This window comes from Electrona antarctica (genome assembly GCF_951216825.1).
Source record: "Electrona antarctica genome assembly, chromosome: 7".
In the NCBI taxonomy this organism is placed as follows: Eukaryota; Metazoa; Chordata; class Actinopteri; order Myctophiformes; family Myctophidae; genus Electrona; species Electrona antarctica.
The window spans coordinates 7000592-7028469 of NC_136812.1; the positions used below are offsets into that span (position 1 = coordinate 7000592).

Genomic DNA, 27878 nt, shown 5'->3' on the forward strand with positions numbered 1-27878 from the left:
AAATGACATGCTGCCGTCGTGCAAATGTCTTCTAATCTAGGTATTGATAATAAATTGTGGCGAACCGCCCGGTTCATTTCCGGTTGTATCCGTCGCCTAGCAACCTATAGAACCATTCATGCGTTGGCGAACAGCACCATCTATCGTAAACCATTGAAAAGACCATTGGACGTTAAAAAGCCATCGACAATGAGAACATTGAGTGCGGGACAGTCTTTATAACAGAAAAGGACAACACACCAGACAGAGATCAATGGCCCCCTTAGAATCCCAGCAAGAGCGAGGAGAAAATAGCGGCCGACTTAGCTACTCCATTTTGAAAGCCTATAGTTATATAAACTTGCCACGGCCGGTATAGGCCAAGGTAACACTGTTAGGACTTAATCATGGATCGTACTGTACTGTTTATGAAGAAATGATTATGCCTGCTATAGCAGTATATGAATTAAGGCTGGGTGGGAAACCATGAATGAGGTTGTCGCGGCAGATCCTCAAGGCAACTAAAATGTTGACGAATCACTAATTTCTATTGAGGTCTATATAGGATTAAAAGACAAAATTCTATGCCAGTGTCAAATCTCATTACAGTCAGACAGATTTTACTTATTTGTCCTGTTCGGAAAGTTGTGGGAAGCTAAGTAGGTCACCCATAGTTCTCTTGTACCAGTTGACTATCACCATTCTTTTTTCTTTTTTTTTGCTAACAGACGAGTTACTGTCTGGACTTGTACTTTTGTACTTTTGGGTTTCCTCTTCAAGACTTAAGTGACAAAGTGGGAAATCACTCATGCATGGAGGGCTCAGTCTACTCTGAAGGGCATAGTGTGTGAAAAATCCAACCTCCACCCCATCATATCAAGCTCAACTTCTTATCCACGAGTCCCTGGCCAATGTGAATTCTATGTACAATACAACAAAAAAACATCAACCACGGGTGGCTGGCTATCAAGGGTGAGTGAGAAGATAGGAGAATGATGCTGGTCGGTCACTGCCTCATGACACCTGGAGCCTCCCAGCAGGGGAGGGAAGTACTGCCCAAGCTATAGCCACATATACGGAGGACGGCGACACCGCTGGAGGGCTTATTGTCCGAGGACGAACTAGAGAGAGGGGGGCTCTATCTCTCTATTATGAGTTTTGACCCTGGACATCATCTTTATGTCAACTGTTGAAGTCAAAGAAGACTGCTCAAGGTACTGTAGGATTGATTTTGCTGCTGCTGCTTGTCGTGTGTGTGTGTGTGTGTGTGTGTGTGTGTGTGTGTGTGTGTGTGTGTGTGTGTGTGTGTGTGTGTGTGTGTGTGTGTGTGTGTGTGTGTGTGTGTGTGTGTGTGTGTGTGTGTGTGCGCCTAATTAGGCTTTTGTGCTGGTTCTGAACAACCGCCGATCCGACAGACTCGACACCAGGCACTGCAAAATCAAACAAATCAAGACAAATCAATCAATCTGTCCATCAATCGCTCGGCAACAGAGGAGGGGATGAAGATGTTCATGGTGCCTATTCTGTAGATGTGTCTAATGACTGAAATGCATGATTTCAACAAGGAATTTATAATTGGCGCTATTAGCATGTTAAACATGAGAGTCTAAGCGTGATTATTTAATGTTCGTCAGTAACCACTTTGTTGGCTCTTCTCTGTTTTCCCCGTTTTGCCCTCCATTTTCTCGCCTCCACATTTTGCTTCTCTCTTCTCGGCCTGCCCTGTTCAGATCCTTTGTCTATTCAGTCTCTATCTCTCCCTCCCTGTCCTTTGCTCGTCTGCCCCTGAAAGCAGGTCCTTATCACTTCATACTGGAATGAATGCATTCCATTGTGAACAATCTGTGTCGCCCGGTACACAATAGAGCACACAATGCTACTCCACTCCACTCTGAAAAGTTTCTTGGAAGAGGCAATTACCGAAGGGGAGATTGGAGCAGGGCCAACACAGATGTGAAAGCCACGAAAGGCGAGAGTTGGAGCGGCTGGAGAGAGAGAGAGAGAGAGAGAGAGAGAGAGAGAGAGAGAGAGAACCCCGAACCAGAAAGAGAGAGAGAGGTTAAAAAGGGATATGGCAGAGGAAGGTGACAGAGATGGAGATGAGATGGCAGGGAAGGAGATAAATTAGGTGGTGGTGGTGGTAGTTGTGGGGGGGAGTAGTGTGAAAGACTGGCATTAGTATATTATTTTACTTCAATAGAGGTAATCAAATATTCATGTCATGAAGCCTCATGCTCTGCTTTCCAAGTCTCTAGTTTCTACTTTCTGACAATCTTGATTTTTACAAACAAGAAGTTCATTATGGTACTGTTGCTGTTACTTTGTACAAAGGATGCATTAGCATGCAATCGTAACTCTTAATTGGCAATTATGGGTCTTCTGTGCCTCATTTCTGAGTCAGGACCGTTACTCTAGTATGCTGTAGATCCAGAGAGTTTGTTCAGGGAGCCTTAGGGTGCACTCACACGGTTCATGCAATTCTCTGTGCTCGTTGGGTGTTGTGTCATGGCCGCCCAGCGGCCCAATGCATTTCCAATGGAGGTCACATGGTTTGACCCAACATTGTGTTGTGTGAGGGGGAGGGGCGCAGTCGACGAGCACAGAATTGCATGAAAGGTGTGAGCTCAGCCTTAAGCCCATTGCTGTCCAAAGTGAGATGTGGACAGAGGACGTTGACCAGGTCTCAGAGGTTTCTTAGTACCAGACAGTGGCCTTGTGGTTAGAGTGTCCGCCCTGAAACTGGGAGTTTGGGGTTCGATCCCCGGCCGGGTCATACCAAAGACTGTAAAAATGGGGACCCAATGCCTCCCTGCTTGGCACTCAGCATCAAAGGGTTGGATTGGGGTGGTCAAATCTACTAATCAAATGATTCCCGAGCGCGGCACGGCTGCAGCTCACCGTTCCTTGGCTGCGGCTCACTGCTCCAAGAGATGGGTCAAATGCGGAGAACAAATTTCACTGCGGTAACGTGTGTGACAAATCGTATGACTTTGACTTTGACTTAGTAACATGAAATAATAATTTGGCTTAATTGTGTTGAACAGTGTTCAACAGTGTTGAATCGGTCGTATATAGGCGGTTGTCCAGAACCACCTGATATGGACTGATATGCCCTTTAGAAGAGATCATCTAGGGTACTGCATCAACTGGAACCGCCTGACCAACTTCAATGCATGCTCTATATTCACAACCCGACTCGAGCCGTGGCATAAAAGACGTTAAATTAAGAATTCCAATCTTTTATTTAGTGAGAAAATGGGCATGTCTGATCAATCAAACCAATTATAATTGTTTGATTGATCATCAGACATGCCCATTTGATGCAAATAGGACTTGACGGAAATAAACAATACTTACCGTAGAACTATTTTGAGTCTGTATTTTGTGAAACAAATGCATTGTTGAGAGTCTGAACAAGAGGAAGGGACAGAGTCAAATTATGTTATGACGATGAAGGGAGTTTTGGAATCAGACAACAACTGAGTGGGTTATACAAAATGAGAAAGCTCGTATTGGGAAATACAGCTTTTATGTTGCTCAGTGAAGGAAAATGATTGAATACATGTCGTCAGTCCATTATTATCAATCAGTATTTTGTGAATTAGTGACATTTGAAACAGCATGATGAAACATTAGATGCTGATGCTGTTGTGTTATTCACAGGAGCAGCATTATGCTTAGCTTTTGTTTGGTCATGCATGATGATGATGATGAAATGATTACTATATTTACCCAGGGTATCTGGGCTAAGCTCAAGAACTTGTTTCCAGCCAGGCCCTGCTCATAGAACACATTTCATCGTAGTGGTTCAATGCCTTGTTCAAGGGCACTTCAGCGGTGGTAATTTTAACGTGTCGGACCGCTGATTCGAACTGGCGACCTTCCGGTATCAAGACCGCTCCGCAATCCGTTCGGCCACCGCTGCCACAATGTGTAAAAGCCTTTTACTAAAAGGGCAAAGCTAGTCATGGATCTTCTTTAAGACTACATTGCAGGATCTCTGTATAAAAGGCGGCTTATGACTGCAATGTCAAGGCCCTTTGCTTGAGGGCTATGATTTTATAAAAGAATGTACCCGTCTGTCCGGAGCTAATCTCGTACAGTCAAACACTTGCTCTAAAAAGGATAGCCCCAATTTTGCACAATATTTATACAGAGTCGAGACGCATGCTAATGAAGGTGTTCACTGTGGAACTCATTTGCATGTTCAAAACATGGTTCAACAGTTACAAATATGAGATGATAATAATGATGATGATCATCACAGTTCATGCTATAAATAAAGCATGAGCACATAAGCTTACATCACAATGTCCATCGAACCCGCGCAGGTATAAATTAAGTCTCAGGTTCGGCAATTGCCTTGTCTTTGCTTGTGTCTAAGCCAGAGTCATCACCACATCAAGTTAAATCGGAATAATCAATCAGCCCCTCCAGGACTCACACAATCAATAAGATATTAGCATCCTTCAGTCTCGTCTCTCACTAGCACGCCACACACACACACTCTGAAGACAGGTGGTCTCACTTCATGCCTAGAAGAACACAACAGGGAGGAGCAGCCTACGTAGATGCTAATACTACTACTACTACTGGAAGCCCCCATAGGTCCCATGTTAGACCCAGACATGTTTTAAAAAAAAACAGCCATAGCCGTCATCACAAATGTGATGTGGTCAGCACAAGTGGCTATGGCCGTTTTGAGCCCAAGGAGTGTTTTTGTGCAAAACTAATGATTGGAATGGATTCAGAATCATGAAAAAACCCTAGTTTGACACATCACATGATACTGGTGAAATTTAGATTCTTTTTTTGTCTTATACAGGATGTTAATGGTATGGTCACTTATTATGCAAATTACTTAAATTGCTCAACGTGTAACTCTTAGCAACCAAGCTGAATTTCATCCTTTAGGCCTATAGATAACATTTCTATCATAAAAGTTTAATAAGAACCACCATTTCTGGGTTCATGAAATTCCCAGTAGACTATAAGGAACTAAATTTCACAATTTATTTTGTGGGGGAATTTGCGCTTTTATTTATAGGATAGTAGACTGTCAGGAAATGGAGAGAGAGAGAGAGATGGGGAGTGACACGCAGAAAAGACAGTTGGCATCGGGACTCGAACCCGCGACACGCTGTCAGGCTGCCTATATGGTGCCCAGGCCGCTACACCGCGTAGATTACTTCTCTAGAGAGTTTAAAAAAGATTATCAAATGGGGGTTGGTGGCCTAATGCTAATGCAATGCATATCAAACTGGCGGTCCTTGAAATGAAAAAGTTGTCATCTGGTGCCAATGCACTGTGCCGATGACAGGTCAATCTGTCTGCTGCCGCTCTGCTTCCATCTTCACTAACTCCCCTTCCTGAGAGCTCTGACCTTTACCCACCCACCCACTCATCTTCCAGAGTTTGATGCAAACAAACGAGCCAAGCAACAAACTCTGTCTGTCCCTAAGAGAGCCGAGCAGGTGGAAGAGAAACACTTTCTGTGTGTTGCTGATAAAAACAAAGCAATACTTCGCAGGGTGTTAAGAGCATTACAACTGAGTGTGTGAGTGTGTGCGCCGTGTGTGTTCAGCGTATAATAATAATAATAATAATACACTTTATTTATAGAGCACGTTTTAGAACAAAATTCACAAAGTGCTTTACATTGCATATAAAATATAGTACAATAGAGGCATTTTGATGGGATAAAACAACAACAACAAAACATTGTTAAATCATTGAACGGACAATACATAAAATAACACCACATAATAAACAACAAACAGGCTATCTATGGGAAAGCCTGTGTAAAAAGGAAGGTTTTTTAAAAGTGTTTTGAAGACAGCCACTGAGGTTGCGGGTTACGAGCTTGTAGGTCTGCTATTTTGGAAAAATCTTTGAATATATATTATTTCAGAGCGAACGTTTTTAACTCAAAACTTTGTTTCTGGGGGGTCCCTGGAACAACACATTTTCAGATGGGGGTCGGAGGCAGAATACAGATCATTTTGGGGCTCCTTGACATGAAAAGGTTGAGAACCACTGACATAGAAACATAGGGTTTTTCAGAAAACGATCAGGATTTAGAAGACGTTTTGTAGAATCGTCCTCAGGTCTAAATGGGTTAAAAGTGTAGTTGGTCAATACAACATCAGTGCTTAGACTCTGTGCTTTATTTCACACAAGAGCTTCAGACTAGCACATGTTACCGTATATGTACAGTACATACAGTAAAATCTATTATTTGACAGCTGTCTCAACAGGAGAATCCATGTAGATTCGCACGCGCGCACACACACACGCACGCACGCACGCACGCACGCACGCACGCACGCACACACGCACGCACGCACGCACACACACACACGCGCGCACACACACACACACGCACGCACGCACGCACGCACGCACGCACGCACGCACGCACGCACGCACGCACGCACGCACGCACGCACGCACGCACGCACGCACGCACGCACGCCACCTATAACTGGTTTCAATCTTCAATGTACTAACGGAATAGATTGTACGTCTCTAACTCTCCTGCCTAGAGCAGTCCTCCAGGGCAGTCCCTGCGGGTGCAGCCCCTGCCATTTAAACAGCACATTAGAGGATATAGATGGGTTTTCAACATGTGCACACGACCCACACGTACTGCTGGCAATCCAAACCCATCCAGAATGTTCAACATGGTAGATGAAGTTGCTGGGGCACTCAACATGTAGAGTATTAAAACATATTATTTATTATTATTGCCATGCTCAGAAATGGAGAGAGAGAAAAAGTTTATACAGTTTGTATTTCAATAAGTAACCTACACTTATATACCTGTACGAGAAATAAGATAAACAATAAATACCTCTTGTTGTGTAAGAATGCTTTGAATACATTCATCCTTCATTCTGTCTCTATAGAGCGTCGCAGTCCCGCGGACAAAGCCAACTCGAGTCGTGACAAATCATGACAACAAACACATTTATTTGGGCCGAACAAATAATTAGAAAGAAGAAAAAAACGGCAGGTTACAACACTTTTTTTGTTGTTTTTCTTCTTTGTAATTATTTGTTTGGTCCAAAATATTGTTTGTGTTGTCATGAGTTGTCACGACTCGAGTTGGCTTTGTCCGCGGCGTAACCGTCTTTAAATAAATACTTTTTGAAATGTCTATGAGAATAATGCATTGGGAATCATTTCCTGGGCCTGGCGTCGTCATGAAAGAGGGCGGGACTAGGCCTGGCGTCGTCATGAAAGAGGGCGGGACTAGGCCTGGCGTCGTCATGAAAGATGGCGGGACTAGGCCTGGCGTCGTCATGAAAGAGGGCGGGACTAGGCCTGGCGTCGTCATGAAAGAGGGCGGGACTAGGCCTGGCGTCGTCATGAAAGAGGGCGGGACTAGGCCTGGCGTCGTCATGAAAGAGGGCGGGACTAGGCCTGGCGTCGTCATGAAAGAGGGCGGGACTAGGCCTGGCGTCGTCATGAAAGAGGGCGGGACTAGGCCTGGCGTCGTCATGAAAGAGGGCGGGACTAGGCCTGGCGTCGTCATGAAAGAGGGCGGGACTAGGCCTGGCGTCGTCATGAAAGAGGGCGGGACTAGGCCTGGCGTCGTCATGAAAGAGGGCGGGACTAGGCCTGGCGTCGTCATGAAAGGGGGCGGGACTGCGACGCTCTATAGAGGGTATGCACATGCATGACGTGAATGGGAAATCGAGTGGCAAATCGAGTGGAAAAGTCAGTTTAATGTCGTTTAAAGTCGGTTAATGCAATCAGATAGGACTTCTCTGTTTGGATGTACAGTTGGGTGCCACCGATATTGTCCCTTATCATTTGACCCATTTAGGCCTGACCTCAACATTTAAAAAAATCCCTCCAGTTTTCTGAAATAAATATTTTCACGATTTTTCAAAAATAGCAGACCTACAAGCTCATAGCGCGCCACTCGGTGGCGCGCTATGAGCTTGTAGATCTGCTATTTTTCAATAACATTATAACAATGTTTAAAACACCAAAAGGGGTTCCCGCCCAAAATGGGTTAACTGTCCTTTTGCGCAGATCACGCAAACCTCAGCAAAAAGAAAAGGACAATATCGATGGCCTCCAACTGTATGGGCTGTCAAGGCCAGAAAGTAGTTTTTGCCACTCAGTACGCATTCCTGCATAACTTCCGGGTTTGATGATGATGTCACGCGCATACCCTCTATACTCAAGCTCCACAGTATCAGTTCAGGTCATCGTCACATTTGGGGCTTCATGCGATCATGGAGGATCGACGTCATTCTTTAATAGGTGTTTTTAAAAAAAAAGAACCTATACTGAGAATGAGCATGTTATGAAGTTGATATATGTCAAGATACTACAGATGTCTATCTGTCTCTTGGACATACTGTAATACAGGATTATGAGGAGACATTACAGGAGGAATGCCACATAATGCTGGTGGTCTTCTTTCCATTTTCCTTTCCAGAGCTTTTGTGTCTCCTGATATTATGTCACATTATAGTCTTTAATACCAACATTATCCACTATCTAACAAAAATGTTCTGCTGTGTGTACGACCCCGGGGGGGGGGGGGGGGGGGGGGTCCCCGGAAGGGGGTGGGTCCAGACCCACAGGAACGCGCCCAGACCGGGCCGATTCCGGCGAGCCGCCCCACGTCCGAAACGGTTGAGAAATGACAGAGTTACCGCGTGGGGGTCCCTCTACTGTACCCTCTACTGTACTGTAATGTACTGTGTCACTGTACTGTACTGGCACACCCGAAAACATCATATATACAGTTAATATGTGCGTGTGTGTTTGTGTTAGGTTGCGCACAGGTGGTGAAAAACAATCATGCTATTTTCGTGCTCAGACCCAGGCACCCAGGCAGCCAGCCAGCCAGGCAGGCAGGCTGGCTGGCTGGCTGGCATAAATCTGGTCTGTTCCTTTGTGTGCCAAAACTGTTATTTTCTACAAAAGCACAACCATGAGCAAAACATGGGGCTTCATGGCTTCCTTCCAATCCACCCCACTGACCAACAGGCGCTTCAATTCCACACCACTGACACACTTTGAACTGCCCCAATAAAGGCTCATTCATAGTCTGGATTTTCGGTGGTGAGGTGACCACCGCTCTGGTGGTGAGGTGACCACCGGAGCTGAAATAACATTGAGCGGTGGCGAGTAAAAACAGAGAGAAGGGCTGGGGAGGTGGCGGTGGTTTGCTCTTTACCGCAGCTTGTGACGTCATGTTGTAGTTCGGTGGTCACCTCACCACCGAAAATCCAGACTATGAATGAGCCTTAAGGTCCCCCAGAACTCTGAGAGTGTACAAATGAAACCAACCAGACCCATACCAGGGCCCAGGACACCTCACCAGCACAGACACAAACACGTTTGTTTACTTCACTCACTCAGTATGCCACTGTGCACACTGAGATACTGCCTCCATGCTTATTAGTTTGTGTGTTGCTTGATGCAGTTTTAATAAAACTTGCCGTTTGATTTAGGTATGTTTCTTTTATGTGAAAGTTTCAACAAACGTCTCATGGGGTGTGACATTTATTTGTTCAGGGTCACTGGTTGGCGTACCTTCTGGCTGTGGCCTCTATGCTTACTTATTGATCAACTACAAGGTGAGAACATCATTCAACATCCACATCTTAATTTATACATGCACCTCTTTTATCTCATTTCCATTTGCCTAACTAATTTGCACTCCTCTTGCGAGCTACCTTTGACTTCTGCGCCTCTGTGCCCTGCACAGTGGCCAAAAGTAAAAGAAAATATTAACAGGGAAAATAAAAATGATCCACTAACGATCCACTATGACCCCTTTTCCACCAGTTGGTTCCCAATGGGAACCGGTTCAGTTATTTTTGGTTCATGAGCCAGAGCCAAAAAAGGGCTAATAAAAGTTACAGGTATGCCATGTACCATAATGAAAGTAATCCTTAATCATATTCAAGGGCTTTTGGCACACAGAGAGTGTACACATGGAACCATTTGTACTCTCAGAGTCAAGTTGACATTGATTTTACGATATAAAAATAAATAAATGTTATAATAAATTGAGGTCCCAGATATAAATGGCATTAAATGGGGGTCAGTAGCCTATGCAACTGGGCATCCTTCAAATGAGAATCACTGCTAGAGCACTGCCATATCTTTTCATATATCGGTCTGAAAATGTTACACTCTCAAGAGTTAGAGATCTATAAGGGTCCATTTGGTTACCAACTCTCCATCATTTAGCTGGGGACCACCTGGAACCCCCTCAAGGACCACTGGTGGTCCCAGGACCACTGGTTGAGAACCACTGTTCTACATCTATTCTAAGCTTAATGAATTAATGAAAACATTAAAACAATTTTTCGCACGCACGGACTCGGCCTCCTGGTACCCAGGTCAAAATACGGCCCTTGAGGAAAATTAATTGGGGAACCCTGCTGTACCCTGTCACAACTCACCACCTTCAACACCAACAGCTTGAATCAAATCAGTATACCACACACACACACACACACACACACACACACATCATACAAGACAAGCAGCAGCAGCAAAACAAATCCTACCTTGAGCAGTCTTCTTTGACTTCAACAGTTGACATAAAGATGATGTCCAGGCTCAAAACGCACAATAGAGAGATAGAGCCACCCTCTCTCTAGTTCGTCCTCGGACAATAAGCCCTCCAGCGGTGTCTCCGTCCTCCGTATATGTGGCTATAGCTTGGGCAGTACTTCCCTCCCCTGCTGGGAGGCTCCAGGTGTCATGAGGCAGTGACCGACCAGCGTCATTCTCCCATCTTCTCACTCACCCTTGATAGCCAGCCACCCGTGGTTGATGTTTTTTTGTTGTATTGCACATCGAATTCACATTGACCAGGGACTCGTGGATAAGAAGTTGAGCTTGATATGATATGGGGGGGGGGGGCACACTATGCCCTTCAGACTGAGCCCCCCATGCATGAGTTTTTTCCCACTTTGTCACTTAAGTCTTGCGGAGGGAACCCAAAAGCAGAATAGCCAGGCAGGTAGTGAGGTAGATCAAAAACCCATGGTTGGGTGTTTTAATAAAAGGTGAACAACACAAACTAACATAACAAACAGTGATCCAATTGGGACTGACTGGGGACAAGACTAATGTACACATCATGAGGGGTAGAGTGACTGTGATAATGGCAGCCGATGGTCGGAGGCTCCAGGAAGTAGACAGGTCCACAAGTACATTTTAGGCATTTTATTTTCCTTCAGAAGTGCCTTCACAGTGCAAGCCGGCGACAAAGTACAAAAATAAATAATGCTGGCCAAAAGTAAACATTGCAAAAAAAGAAAAAAAATGAACACTTGAAAACTACAATACTCAAGAGGAACAAACAGGAACTGTTACAGGCTTTGTTTTCACCTTCAATGAGGCCCAGCTGGCTCACAGCTCTCCCCTGTGTCTCTACTAGCCTCAAATCATACTGAACTTCCTCACCTGCTCTTAAACAGGTGGGACAAACCAAGCACAATCACAGTATTGGTATCAATTATCTCATGCAAATTAAGGCCAATCCAGGCCCATGAGTTGATCTACAATTACTGATTCACTTCTATACTTCTGTTCACATAAATACCATTCGATACATATTTCAGGCGCCAAACACATACAATGAAAAGTGAAAAATAAGAGGGAACAAACACCCCTCTTCCTCGACAGTACTTGGCACCCTCCAATCTAGAGAGGAGTGGCAGCGCAGTTGTGTTAATTAAAATGTCATTTATAAACCGTTACTTCCAGTCCAGCTGTTTGTCAATAATTGATCAAGTTGACTTAAATGTGTGGTCTGTTTGCAAGGTCCTTGATATTGTCTAGGTAGGGCTAGGGGCACAGGCTGCCCTGTGACAGTGACCGGATAGGTTCCCAGTTCGAACCCGGGCTCCCCCAGAGTTAGTGACACTGAACCCCTAATTGCTCCTGATGTGCAGGTTGGTTGCCTTGCATGGTTTCCTCCGGCATCGTGTGTGAATGTGTGTGTGAACACTGAATGGGTGAATGTAATGAACAATCTATGGAAAGCGCCTTGGATAAAGGCGCTTTATAAATGAACCATTTACCATGAGGGCTGATTACACATGAGATACACATGGACCTGGGGAAGACAAGAACATACTGTAGAACTATGAAATCTAGAACATGAACATAACACAGAACTGCAAGACCTAGATAAGACAGGCACAGTCTGACTGTGACAACTTTAATGTTGCGTTGACTCGTGAGGGCCAGGTATTTAAAGTCGATTACTTCTTTCAGGGCATTTGCCTCCTGTTGTCATCGGAGGTGGATGGTCTGTGAGTGGGTTATAGCCTATAGGTGATACTGATAACATTGGTTTTCCTGGCATTTATTATCACAAAAACAACCATGGAATGTGTGTAGCCACTCTGCTACGCACGCACGCACATGTGCACACACACGCGCGCACACACACACACACGCACACACACACTGTGGCTCAGGAGGTAGAGCAGGTCGTCCAATGATCCATGGGTCGGCGGTTCGAATCCCGGCTCCTCCTGTCTACATGTCGAAGTGTCCTTGGGCAAGACACTGAACCCCAAATTGCTCGCGATGTGCTGGTTGGTACCTTGCATGGCTTCCGCCGCAATCGGTGTGTGAATGTAATGCACAATCTATGTAAAGCGCCTTGGATAAAGGCGCTATATGAATGCACCATTTACCATTTACACACACACACAAACAGCTTCAATTATCAATCAGTGAATATTTCATATGCCAACAGATGTCTATGAGAGTTTTTCTTTAATCTAATGACCCGAAGGTTAATTCTCCAGTACATTTTGTTCCGTCGTTGTGAATATCGCCCTTTCAAGTCCTTGACAGGTGAACGCTCGCATCCAGCTCACGTGGACTGCTATAATTTTTTGCATAATTACCACTGAAAAGCAGCCTTTATCCTTCCGTGAACCAGAAAGCCTCAGTCATAACTGTCATGTCACTGAGGATGTTCATTCATTTCAGCCATTGAGCAGCTTAACCCACTTTCACCTGAGATCAGATTCTAAAAATGTCTTCTACATCCTGACAGTTTTCTGAAAAAGCTGTTTCTATGTCAGTCGTCAGTAATTTTTCAAAAATAGCAGACCTACAAGCTCGTAGCGCGCCACTCGGTGGCGCGCTATGAGCTTGTAGATCTGCTATTTTTCAATAGCTAAAGCATAACATAATGCTAACACCAAAAGGGGTTCCCGCCCAAAAGGGGTTAAGGTCCTGTAACCTGCGGTAAATACTGAGCCAACATCCAGGATTACACAGCATGAGGTTTAGTCACTTCATGCTACAAAGCTTATGTAAATAGACATCTGGTTAAAGCCTCACGCTGAACACAGTGTCACCCCGAGGGAAAATGCATCTCTTCCCCTGCTTCTAGTTCCTTGATGGGGACGGCAGTGGCTCAGGGGTAGAGTAGAGCGGCCGGATGGGAACCGCAAGGTTCCCAGTTTGATTCCGGGCTCCTGGGCTCCCCCAGAGTTAGTGTCAACGTGTCTTTGAGCAAGACGCTGAACCCCATAATTGCACCAACTCCCGATGTGCCTTGCATGGAGGTTTCCTCTGCCTGTCCGCCATCGGTGTATGAATGTGTGTGTGAATGAGCCTTCATCAACACTGATGAAGGCTGGATAGCCGAAACGTTTGTCATATCTTTGGTTTGAAATAATAACTTTTTCAACCACAGTCACACTTGGTGTGTGCGACCCATCTCCTTGATCCTGATATGTTGTAAATTGGGTGGCGCACCTACAGTCTGAGCGAGGTGGTCATATGAAGATTGAATGTATACTGCACAATATATGTAAAGCGCATTGGATAAAAGCACTAAATGCACCATTTAGCATTTTGATGAAAATAAACAAACAATCCCATTTTCAGTCCATGTAGCAGGATCACCCAAAAAAAGACTAGGCTACCACTCTCTCGTTCTAAAGCTACAATAAATAAACTTGTTTTTTTCTTTTCAAAACAGAGTTATGAAGTGCCTTACAAAATGTATGCATTGCAAATACATCAAATAAATAAATCATCACTTAAAAAGCAAAAAAAATGAATTTGCATTCCATATGTAATTAATTTAGCCCTCTATTTGAAGTTGAACTTAAAAGAGTGATGCAGTGCAGTGGAGAACCGAGGAGAATGGTGGAGTGTTGTGTTGTCATCTCCCTGAGCAATGTGGGCTTATCAAGAAAACACCAGAACTACTACTGTAATGTGCTCAAACAAACTATTGCTGTGTGTGTGTGTGTGTGTGTGTGTGTGTGTGTGTGTGTGTGTGTGTGTGTGTGTGTGTGTGTGTGTGTGTGTGTGTGTGTGTGTGTGTGTGTGTGTGTGTGTGTGCGTGCGTGCGTGCGTGCGTGCGTGCGTACGTGCATGTAAATGTAAAATGAACTAGAATGAGAATGGAATGTCCCGGTCCTAGACTCCCAGCATTACTATGGTAAAACATGTAAATAACCTTAGCTTCCTTCAGCCTTTGATGTCGTCTATTGTAAGTAAACACTGGGCTTAGGGAGAAGTCGATAGCATTTCTCACCTGTTAGTGGGCCATAAATAACAGGAATCCATTAATTGATTTAGCAGGCACAGCTTTGTTGCAGAAACGCTCCACTACTTGATGAGAATTCACTTTGCTCATGCCACAAAAAGTATTTTTTTGTTTTATGTGTTGAGTTGCCACAGTTTTGTTTGAAATGCAATGAAATGAAACAAAAATCTAACAATTCAGTCCAAACTTAAACCTATGATCTTGAGCCTTGTTCAGACAATGGGTTGTCATCCCTGCCAAGTGGGCAGGGATGACAGAGGATGCCGTGTCCGTAGAGAGGGTGGCAACTTGACGCCAGAGACTCACACAGAAAACTTAACAGAAAACTGTGATCTGTGTTTTCCATTGCAAAGGAGGTATTGGAAATTCAGAGGCTGTTCCTTCAACAATTCGAGGCGACTGACCACCAGTGTGCAGACAATGGGCAGATGGCCGTCTACTGTACAATGCTGAGGCCTAATATTGAGCTGCTGGTATTATTGCAGCATATTGTGTGTTCAGGTATTAGAAATGATGACTGACTCTGCGGGAGTCCACGCTCACCGCACAGGCGCACACCACTCGCCAGAACACCAATTCATACGGGCACACACCCCAAAGTACTGTTCGTCTTTATGGCGAGCATAGCAAGGCACTGAACACTGCAGATTACATGCCTGCGAGAAGGGCTCCCATGAGTATCATTTGCACGTGTCGAACACTAATTACACAGAGTACACCAATCTGTAAATGGCCAAATGGAGCCAATGGAGTTCTTGCTGTGGGTTTGATTTTATTTGATATTTGCATCATTGATTGCATGCCTTTTTACTTTTTATTGTACCTCCAATTGTCTATAATAAAAGGTTTGAAACATAACTTGATCGTTTAGATTTTTAGTGCTTATTTCATCGCCAAGTGATGACACTTTTTAGTGGTCCATGGTGTTCATCCAGGACAACCCAGCATGCAACCAGCACTTCCATTGTTCAACGTCCTTTTAAATGGTGTCATCATTTCACTTTTCTACAAAACGTATTTGCAATCAGAATCCTCTAGATTAGCACACCCCCTTCCCCAGCCCCTTTTCAGAATTACAAGCAATTCGAAACCAATTATTGGTCTGGATAGTTGTAAGTGCATTTTGCCTCTGGAGGGCACACACCACCCGAGAGAGAGAGAGAGAGAGAGAGAGAGAGAGAGAGAGAGAGAGAGAGAGAGAGAGAGAGAGAGAGAGAGAGAGAGAGAGAGAGAGAATGTGTGTGTGTCCTATAAATCCGGCACTGTGTGTGTGTGCATGTGTTTGTGCGTGCGTGCGTGTGAGAGTTGAATCATTATCCTAAGAGTCAATAAAAACAATTGTTTATGGTTTATGGTTGAAAAGTTATAAGCCAGTGGCCTGTTATACTGTCACTATGAGGCCTTTGTGGAAAAATGTGGGGTGAAGGTTCTTCTTTGGTCTACTGGGAGGAGTATGCATGAAAATGTCAAGCAGTGAAAAGTTAGCTGATGAACGCAGGCAGGCAGTGCATTACATTCACCCATTGCACACACACACACACACACACACACACACACACACACACACACACACACACACACACACACACACACACACACACACACACACACACACACACACACACACACACACACACACACACACACACACACACACACACACACACACACACACACACACCGATGGTGGAGGAAACCATGCAAGGCACCAACCTGCACATTGGGAGCAATTAGGGGTTCAGCATCTTGGTGAGCCTGGGATGGAACTGGGGAACCTCACGGTTCCCATCTGGCTCCTCTACCAGACACTCAGCCCCTGAGCCACTGCCACCCCTGACTGTACACCAAACATCACACGTAAAGGGACATTTCTCTGCTGCCGGGGCTGGTAAATGCACATAGTAGTGAATATAGCCTTGGTGTATATTTGTCAGAAAGAAATATATTGAAGTACTTCAGTGACTAGATTTTGAAGATAGTAATTGCTATAGTTCTGCTACTTGTGACTAAGCTGCACCCCAACACTTTTCAGTGGGTCAGCATTTGAATAGTACAGTAGCAGGCGCTTTGTTAACAAGCCCGGGGGAACGGTCAGTTTGGGTCAGAGCCTGGGGATATGAACTGCAAGAGCCTCAATTTCAGGCAATAATGGTGGTAGCTAAAGAGTCAGGATTTCTCTGGAATAAATCCAAAGTCCTAAAGAGACAGCCCCAAGAGAGCAGTGGGTCTGACTCGGAACTGATAATATTTCCACAGATGTGTTTCCCATTCACTGTCACGGAAGCCGTTCCATTATTTTACATATTTTTGCCATTAAAGAGCTGCTTCTTAGTTCCCAGGATCCTTTCACTTCAGGAAAGACTTTGTTGTGCTCATCTGAAGATGGCAAATCTATCTCTTCAAAGCGTTTATTTTTGGGCTTTTATGCCGTTATTGATAGGACAGTATAGGCTGACAGGAAACGAGGAGAGATGGGGAGTGACATGCAGCAAAGGTCGTCGGGATCGGGATTCAAACCCGCGACACGCTATAAGACTAGGTGGTGCGCGGACCACTATACTCCAGCGGCCCGATTATCACATTTTAATCTATGAAGCGTCTATTGACAATATCCAACCAATTTCAACAACTGGGTACATCACATGGGCTTAGATCAGATGTGCCAGTCCAGCAACAGGCCTCTGCTTGCACGAAACAGTCCATCCTTCTCACCCCTGGAAAGCCTCTTGAGACACTTTGAAGTGGAGGCAACTTAACTTAACTCACTTAATTTTTATTGATGAAAAGACAGACAACAAAACAAAACCAAAAAACAAGACGAACAAAAAGAACAAAAAGAGGAAGACAAAAACAAAAAACAAAAGACAAAGCTGCATTTTTCATATTACAAGATACATTCATTGAAATCCTATTGCATTATCACTAGGCTGAGAGAAGAGATCCCACTTTTTATATAACTTATCCTCTTGTAGTCTAAGTATGAATGTTAGTTTTTCCATAACATACAGTTCCTCAGTAATGTCCATCCAATGTTCTTTCGTTGGTGGGTCCTGTTGGTACCAGCGTCGTGTGATCGCTTTCTTACTTGTCGCTAAGAGGATCTTGATTAAATATTTATCATGTATTAGAAACTCTTCAGGGATATTTCCCAGCAATAAGAAGGAACAAGTCAGAGGTATCTCAAAACACAGAATGGTCTCCAAGGTGGAGTGGATATCCTGTCTTTTTAATGTGAATATTCCCTAGTTTTTGTCCTGGCCTCGGGCCCACATGTCCCTCTACCGGCAGACACTAGAGCTGGCTGCTTGGCACATCTTCGCCTTATCCAGGAGACCGAGAGAGAAGTGGAGAGAAAGAGGGAGATTATCTCCTAGTCCTTTGAAGGGGTTGGATGTGAAGAGGACAAAACAGAGGCTCTTCTATACAGCCTGCTGCCATGACACAAATACTAATGCGGATCAAATTAACGGCACCCTATTCAAAACACACCTTGATCCAGTGTGGGTAAGTCATCTAGCACGGGGCTAGGTAAGGCGATTATACCCAAGCTAAGGGCAAAAGGACATTCTGCAGAGGTCTGGCTGTGCGGTGTGGTGTGTGTGCACTCAGTATACAAAGCACCAGTGCCCCATTATGCAGACTAATGTCTCATTGTCCAAAGGACAGCGACGTCATTAATTGTGTCTCCTCCCCTTTGTAAACAACTGAGGCAGATTTAATAAGTCTAGTAAACCAGTAAGACGCCTGATGGCGAGAGGCGACCTCAAGGTCGCGTGCACGCATCCGCCTCGTTGGCGGCAGACTGCTGCGCGAGCACTGGTGCTTTGGCATGGGGGGGGGTCAGATCAACATGGAATGAATTCTGTACTGGCCATATAAGGAGCATGTCTTGAGTGTACAGGGTTTGATGAGGGCCCAGGTAGGGCCGGGCCTGTTGAGAACTCAGCTGCCGGGCGTGGCTGCACTAATAACTTTGGGCCAGGCTCCGTCTAGAGTTTGAAATTTGAATGGACACTTATAAGTCAAAAGGGAGACATCGAAGAGGAAGGATGGATGGGGAAGGATCAGAACAGGTATGTCAGAACAGGTTCTGACATATATCCATATATGGAGATCTAAGGGTTTGAGGTCAGAACTTACTGGCCAATATTGATGACATCAGGGAACTCCATATATGGGCTTAACTGCGAAGGCAGGTCGAATTTACCATGGCATCAGGGTCTCCACATCTCCATCCCTGATGTCACGAGACCTCACCTGGGCACCATATATGGTGCCTTACCAACGCACTGATGGTGCCCGACCAACACACTGACGGGAAATGCACGATTCCATAGTTACTGCGACCTTTGGTCGCAATAAAAGCACACCTTGATCCAGTGTGGGTAAGTCACATAAAAGACCACATTATTCACCTGGTGGTGAATCCAGTTGAAAACTGTACTGTACGTTACTAGTTTAGCTTGTCGTTTGAGCCACATGCTGTATATATATTCCATGATAGCGTTCTCCTAAAGGCTGGCGTTTGAGTCAGTTTGAGTAACAGTTTCTGATATGGGAGAGGATGAGAATGTAACATTAATTCCTGAAGATGATCCTAGTGATCAAAATGTTGAATCATTAATTAATAAACCATGAGCCGAGTTTCTTTACCAGTGTTGCGGACTATTTACAGGGGGGGACCCCTGTATTGCCATTAGTCAAGCACCTGGGTGGATGTGCATGCACTACAATGTAAAAATGCAGACCTTTCATGGATTGAGGAGCAGGACTTTCTTCAAAATATGTCAATTATACATTTTCCCTCATGCTTTTGTAACGCCCAAGATTCAAACTCAGGTCTCCCGTGTGCAAGTCCAATATCTTAACCACTAGACCAAAGGGAGATCCCCATGGACAGGGGGAGATATTAGACTTTTGAGGCCATCAGGCTGAGGCGTTGACACTGAGCCACTCTGCTACACTGTATTCAAAACTTGTACCAAATCAACGAAATAAAAATGAGTAATGCTGTTGAACATGTAATCTGTGAGAGCCATTCATTTGCTAGAGATAGCAGCCTAGTTGTGAAGGGGGGAGGCAAGACAAATTGAATCAGACTTCTAAACGATTGTTTCTAAAGATTATGTTTACATTAAGATTTACCTTCTAATTGCCCAATCGTTAAAAGATTCATACTCTTTTCTTCTACCCATCTCATCTAAAGGTCATTGACATGGGCAAGCATAAACGTCACAAGCGGTGGAAGGGTGGAGTGCTGTGCTTCACCCCACTGGCATTTCGCTTGTAGTTTTCAGTGAGCCAACCACTTCAATGGAAGTATTATATGTCCTGATGAAGATCCAATTAAAGGACCACTTCACCACTTTTCAACTTCTCTTCCTATAATTGGTCCTAATTAATGTTCATGATAAAATACCACCATTTTTTTCTACTCAGTCTGTGTCTCATAGGAAGGCTGTGGGCAGTTCAGAAAAACAAAACAAATCTGCCTAATGATGTCACTGGTGGACGGGTGTCCAAACTGCCCAAAGCCCTCCTATGAGACACAGACTGAGTAGGAAAAAATTGTGGTGTTTTATCATGAACATTAGTGAGGACCAATTATATGAAGAGATGTTGAAAAGTGGTGAAGTGGTCCTTTAACCGAAATGTTGACGAGTCACCAGTGTGCAGACTCTATTCTCTAGTCAAACTAAAAGAAATAGAAAATGTGTACGATGTGATGAGTGTGTGTATAAAGTATATACAGTATACAGATTATACACATAGTGTATATATATATATATTAGGGCATTCACTTCTAGTCATTTTTACTAGTTGCCTAGTTTACTAGTCGACTAGTTGTTTAACTACCTATTGTGTGAAAAAAAGGGGGGTTTGGAAATAAATATTTGTACATTTAAAAACTGTGTACATTGGTGACTATAATAACTATAATCTACCTGATCTTGAGGCCTACAAAATCGGGAATAAAATAAATAAATCTTTTTTTTCCTTTCTTTATCAACTAGTCAACTAGTACCAACAAGGTCGACTAGTGGATTTACTAGTCGACTAGTTGCTTAATGCCCTAATATATATATATATATATATATATATATATAGCGAGATATGCGTACTTTTGTACAGTATGTGTAACTTAGTAAAATACAATTTCAACCATAACAGAAGTGACAATATAAAAAAAAAAAATGTTGTTCATCTTTGAGGTGCATTTAATAAAAGAAACTCCATGCAATAACGGGCAATTGGACATGACAGACGACAGACAAAAATATATGTACATAAATAACAGGAATAAAAACAAATTAAAACATTTATTCCACAAGAATAAATATGCACTGTGATGCAGCTTAAACTAACAAAACTAACCCTATACGGCCAAACAAAAAGACAGGAGAGAGAACATATATAAAAAGAGTGATGAAATATCAAGTGGATAAGACCATGGGTTGCATCTGTGCTGCTTTGTCTCATCATGATCTCTAGCAAAACCTACATAAACAAAACAGGAGCTTTATAAAAGCTGAAACAAATGATTAATTTGATTAATTTTAATTAGGAGAAAGTAAGTAAACCACTAAAATATATTATAAAATGTCAGTGAATATAATAATATACCCTCGCTAATTATTCTGGAGATGGTTAATAATTAAAACAAAAAGGCAAGGAACATTCAAGGACAACATCAAAAATGTACAAAGCAGAGAATCCTTCATTTGTTTAAGGAATAAACTTTGAATTGTACTTTGGAATTTTAACACCATTTTGTCTGACCAAAGCCTGGGTGAGCTGGCAAACCTTTTGAAATGACAATTCAATAAACTGGAAAAACATTTGAGCAGAGGAGTGGAATATCTTCAAACACATGTCATACATGTTGTTTTTTCTCTCTCATGTGAGACATTAAAGAGTACCAGTCAAAGAAACGTGGTAGACATAAATTCCAGTTGCTGTTATTCCTTCAACAAAGACCAGAGCATCCTTCAATTTTATGTTGCATAAGATACATTAACAGTACAGTGCAGTACCATTGCAGTGGGCTTGGCAAATGACTAAACAGGAAGAAAGTATTGTGTTCATTTATCTCTGAAAAAGGAACAAACACCCGCACACTGTCTTCAAAAGCAGTGGCCAACTTTTATTAGGGAAACGGCAACGTTTCAGCCTATGCGGTCTTCATCAGGCCATCTTAAAGATAGCCTGATGAAGGCCGCATAGGCCGAAACATTGCCGTTTCCCCAATAAAAGTTGGTCACTGCATTTGAAGACAGTGTGCGGTGTTTGTTCCTTTTTCATTGTTGGGCACCTCTCCTATACGCACCTGTAGGTGTGCAAAAGCCTTGCTTTTTGTTCATTTAACTCTAAAAAAAAGAAAAGGACCATTTGAACACCGTCAAGAGTTAAATTACCACTCAGGACTTTACCATAGTAGTGAAACGACAGTGGCACACCAGTTCAGACATAAGGTCCATGTTTGAGACATGCTCCAGGTTGCCTATTAAAAGACAGATGAATAGATATTTTCCCTTCCACGTCACAGACAGCAAAGACAAATATAAACTAAGCCTCACACGACATGGGCTTAGATCTGATGCGCAACCATCATGTTTTGAGAGCTAAAACATGACCTCTCTGACACAGTCCCAATATCAGCTTGACGCGACTTCCTTCAGTGCATTATTCCAGTATGGCCAAATGTCAGTTTTGCCATAATTATCCGGATGTGGCTTCAACATACAGCAATAGTATGGCTAAAAATGTTAATTTGCTATATCATACCGATATGGCTAGCTTCAATGCAATATTCTTATTCTAGTGTTCTGAGGTTTTGCAATGTAACTGCAGTCCAGGGAAGCATGTACGATCCTGGCTGTCCTGCCATGGATTCGACCTCCATTGCTGCTGCTTGTCCACAGCAGCAAGGAGATCAGTAGAGATGGGTGGTGGATCGGCTGAATGTGTGGTACTTCCTCTCAAACATGGACGGTAAATTGACCATAGATGGTGAATGGATGGCCTGAAGAAATAGAGGGTGATAGAAGGAACAGTAGAGAGGAGATATAGAAGAGTGGGAAAAGGAGAGAAAAACAAACAAAAGTAAACAAATAAGTAAATAGAATAAAGTACTTCTGAACCACCGGAATGTGTAGTTAGTTAGTATGTGATGGAGGTATTAAAGGAATCAAAAGGTGTGTGAAAGAGGTTGACTCAGCCATGTGACAGTCCCACAACATATCTTGACTTTTCCAAGGTGAGCTTTTAACCAATTTTGACCTGAGATCAGATTCTAAAAATGTCTTCTACATCCTGACAGTTTTCTGAAAAAGCTATGTTTCCACGTCAGTCGTTCTTCGATTTTTCAAAAATAGCAGACCTACAAGCTCGTAGCGCGCCACTCGGTGGCGCGCTATGAGCTTGTAGATCTGCTATTTTTCAATAGCTAAAGCATAACAATGCTAACACCAAAAGGGGTTCCCGCCCAAAATGGGTTAAAAGCCTGTGCAAGATTGATTGTCAAGTAGGCTTCCCAGCAGACTGTCGAGTGTGCGTGAGAGGATGTGAGCATGAGCAATTTGTGAACACAAGGCCATTTTATGTGCTCCAGTCTTATTTTAATTAAGCAGCGCGGCCGGCCACACACGTACAGCCTCTGTGCTTTCAGAGCCAAACCTTCGGCTGTGGACGAATCAAGAGAGTGCAACCTCGGTCAAGACAATTGCACTTGTATACAGCGGTTCTTTCTGAGAGCCCTTTACAAACAGAAGCACTTTCTTTATGCCCTCTGTTCTTGTTTTAGCAGATGAATGAAATCCTGTGACTGAATGGATCCTACACCAACTGTAATGGATATTTTAGAATGCCAACTATAGGTATTATTCTGTATTTGTCCAATCTCCTTCAATGAGAGTCAGTCACTCCTGCAGCTGTCAAACAGCTGACCTGACTTCTCCATGCTTACCGTCACTATGTCAGTGAATGTGTACTTGGTGTAACTATTTGTGTGTCGCCCCTTATCTTTAGAATATATCCGTGTATGAACATTTAGTATAGCATCTCTGTTAACAGTGGACTATAAGAACTGTCTGAGAATAGGTTTGGGGAGGCTTGTGCCCGGAGGGGCTGCCGGAATAGGCAAGGAGGCTTGTTCCTATGATCTGTATGCGTTTTCTTCTGCCCGATTCTTCATAATAAATTCTCAACATTAATATTTTCCATCATATAGCTCAGTAAGGACTACAGAGACAATGTGAGGAGTGCTCTGTGAATGAGCAGATTAACACTGCGGTTTTCCCTGGGAAGAGGCACAGGGTAAAGGGCAGCGCCGCAGCGCTGGCTAACATATGACCCTCATTACACACACTTGCCATAACAAGGCATGCTTGCTAATGAATGTTTGCTCATCCCAGTGTTTGTCTTTCAGAGAGTACTCCTCCCAGCCTCCAGTGATATGGTCCATGTCCGGTTGGGGCATTCTTTCTCTCAACACTAAAACCTACACTCTACGTCGTCTACCACGTTGTGTGGTTTTGTGGTGCAAATTAAGATGGGCTGGTCACAATGCTGTCACAGCATCAGCTTCATGAGCTGTACATCAGACTTAAGTGACAGTCATTGCGGCAATGGTAGGTGACTGAGACCAACCATGTCTCTCTGGGAAGCTGTGAAAGGCAGAGAACTTCAGCTCCGTCACAAAGTAGATCGTGTCTGTTTTGACCAATGTAAAGATGCTTTCGCTGGTGCCATGACCAACTGCTGAAGGCTGTAGGTCCTTGCCACCTAGCTGACGCCATCAGCAGAGATATCACTCATGGAAAAGGCAGCCCATCCACACAAGGTGGGAGTACTGCTTCCATTACAGCAGTGGAGAAGGCAGCCCATGCAGGGTGTCAGCTGGGCTCCTGGATAAAGTGCAAGGCTGACAGCTGAATGTTCACCCAGAGTCAGCTCAGACTCCCCGACACCCCTGCAGTGACAACAGTTAAGCCAAACATTATGCAGGTGGCCTAACACACCAAGTCAGGCGGTGACGCTGGAGAGACAACTGTTTTCCTGGATGATCGTCAGACGGAGGTGGTCACTGAGAGTGCAAGCCGAATACGATGGCTTGGCTAAAAAGTGTGGCATGTGTAACAGTGTGTGCCCATTATGGCTGACTGCAGAGGACCCACAGGCCAGTGCCTCTGTAAGGCCCTGCATGTTTTAGCCATCTCCCCACTCCAACATGGCTGTTTCGAGTTATTACCGCGTTATCAAGCCATTGACAAGCTTCAGCTACTTGAACATGAGGTAAAGGGGCTCGTTACAACGTAGAACTGTGTGGCAATGGTTACAGGTACACTACATACTAGAGCCATTTAGCTGCTTTCCTAATTTGTGCACAGGATATCCCTGCTTCCCAGCAAAGCTTGTCGTTGTCAGAATCAAGAAAATGAATTGCTTGCATCATGTCAGACAGGGCAGGTTTAGGATTCAATCATTTTGGGAATGGTCAAATGGCTGAGGTGTATATGGAGCATAGTTGTTGTAAGCGGTTAAGACGACAGATAACCATAGTTAACCACAAACCCACGACAGATAACCATAGTTAACCACAAACCCACACCCAAGACTTAGTGAGAAGCCAACTGCAGTTAAAAGGGGGGCCTCAACAGGGCAGAGCACTTTCCTTAAAAGCAGACAGTGACATTTTGGAGTTTAGTTTTGACAGTATTCTACACCAAACATGTCAGAATGGCAAGTAAAATAAATTACTAAAAAGCAAAAACAGGTAACTGTGCAGCACATTTTCCACCAGTTTAAGCACTTGGCAAAGATACAATGAGATCTTCAAAATGTCAAGGTATGCCTTTTATTACAATGAATCCAGGGGAAAACCATGTGGTCAAAGACCTCCCAGGTGCAAACAAGACTAGGCCAGTGCACCCTCTTGAATATGGCCTAGTCTTAACAGCAACCACCAACACCTTGTGGATACCCACCCAGCCACCACTTGGTTTATAGAGCGTCGCAGTCCCGCCCCCTCGAGAGACCCGGAAAAGAAATCCCCCGTTTATTTTCCTCAGACTTTTCAGAAAGTATTTATTCAAAGACGTTTACACCGCGGACAAAGCCAACTCTTGTCGTGACAAATCATGACAATAAACACAATGTTTTGGGCCAAACAAAAAACACTTTTTGTTGTCATGATTTGTCACGACTCGAGCTTAAAAGGTCTTTAAATAAATACTTTTTGAAATGTCTATGGGAAAAATGCATTGGGAATCATTTCCTGGGCCTGGCGTCGTCATGAAAGGGGGCAGGACTGGGACGCTCTATACCAACAGCATAAACAAACTTGACCTGTTCCAAATCAAGCCTTGAATTCTCCACCAGAGTACATCTCAACTAACTAGACTATCAACATCGACAATGAAGTGCAGCTAAAATCTACAAAATATTCTTTAACATTTTGTCCCATTGTTGTTCAACTTGTTACTCAGACTAAGATCCAAATTGGAAAGTGGATAATAAGGCACAACAAAACAAAGCAACCATTTTTTTTAACTTAACAGCTTAATGCTGGTGGGTCCTCATATTACAAGACCCAAAATGTTCTAATAAGCCTGGGATCAGTAGCAAGATTAGACATTAATAATTTGGTTTGAGGAAAAGGTACAAGAAATCCTTTATTATTCATTTACACTGCTCTATCGTTGCGATGGTATAAGGATTTGATTTGGAACTAGCGAGTACACCTGGGTGATGGCTACCATACACAGTGGATTATACCTTTACATGACTAAAATCCAATACCAAGAGCCACAATTCAAAGCTCAATTTGATATCTTTTATATTTTAGTACTGTGGAGAGATTGGATCATGTCAATATTCTTTGTCCTTCCATAATACATTTTAGACGGTACTTGGTATCAGATGTTAGTTCATGTTTAGCACTCTGAATTGGTATAGCCATTGGATTTTATTTTTTATTTCATCAGTGCACTCCCAGTTGAACGTTGCTCATATTAAAGATTTGCTCACGTCAGAATCCTGGCATGGGGCTGAGCTTGGCGGAGTGGCCTAGAGTCTAGTCTCCCTGCGGGGACTGGCCAGGGCTTTCTTGACAGGCTCAAAGCTCACTACAGGGTCCCTGCTTATCCCAGATGACTGTCTGCCCTTCGAAGAGTTAAAACTCTGGGGAGGTGGGTGGAGAAACATGCTCTGGAGGGGTGGCGTGTTAGGGTGGAGAAACGCTGTAGAAGACGGGAGTCTGAGGCTTAGATTGGCAGAACTAATCGATTTTGGGCGAGGGTTGGCCAGGTTACGGACGACGGCCCGAGTGGCCGTGTGATTGGGATGGGATGAGAAGGTAGCTGGTTGGGCAGCAGGGGGCGCTCTGGTACTGGGTCTGGGTGAATGGGTAGCTAGTTGGGCAGCAGGGGGCGCTCTGGTACTGGGTCTGGGTGAATGGAGAATGGACTTGGGATGATCTGAGCTGGTGCTGGAGTGATAGATGGAACGAGGGCGATGGCCGACGGCATGGTCAGGTGGTGTGGGGCTGTGGCTAGGGCCAGGACTAAGCACGGGGTTTGGGGACGGGCTGCAAGGGGCACGTTTACAGACAGGGATCCTGGCTCTGATGGGAGGATGGTCCAGAGAGTTAGAGCGCTGCACCACAGCACTGCTCTTGGTAGAATCATTCAGACTGAAGGTGGAGGCGGAGCGGGACATGATCTGGATTATGGAACATAGATGCACACACACACACACACACAAACATGTTATGAAGAGACACACACACACACACACACACACACACACACACAGGGTACAGACATGTCATGAAGAGATGCACACACACACACAAACACAGAGGGTACAGACATGTCATGAAGAGATGCACACACACACAAACACAGAGGGTACAGACATGTCAAAGAGATGCACACACACACACAAACACAGAGGGTACAGACATGTCATGAAGAGATGTGTTGGGTCTCTCTCTGACCCAACACACACAGTCACACACAGACAGTCACACACACACACACACACACACACACACACACACACACACACACACACACACACACACACACACACACAAACACGGTAAATGGTGCATTTATATAGTGCCTTTATCCAAGGCTCTTTACATAGATTGTGCATTACATTCACACACACACACACATTCATACACCGATGGCAGCGGAAACCATGCAAGGTTTCCAACCTGCACATCAGGAGCAATTAGGGGTTCAGTGTCTTGCTCAAGGACACTTCGACACCAACTCTGGGGGAGCCCGGGTTCGAACTGGCAACCTTGTGGTTACCA

At 44.1% G+C, this 27878-nt stretch overlaps 1 protein-coding gene across 3 annotated transcripts in view; it reads right to left on the reverse strand.

The window, feature by feature from the left end:
* Positions 1 to 20760: 20760 nt before the first annotated feature.
* The window catches only part of ect2 (epithelial cell transforming 2), a 63135-nt gene continuing 56017 nt past the window's right edge, over positions 20761 to 27878 (reverse strand). For all 3 annotated transcript variants that reach the window (XM_079506655.1, XM_079506654.1, XM_079506656.1), the window contains exons 25-26: positions 26582 to 27274; positions 20761 to 22577 (exon numbers count right to left, since the gene is read on the reverse strand). In XM_079506655.1, the coding sequence (XP_079362781.1) occupies positions 26621 to 27274 (654 nt within the window). In that variant the 3' untranslated portion in view covers positions 20761 to 22577; positions 26582 to 26620. The remainder of the gene's footprint in view (positions 22578 to 26581; positions 27275 to 27878) is intronic.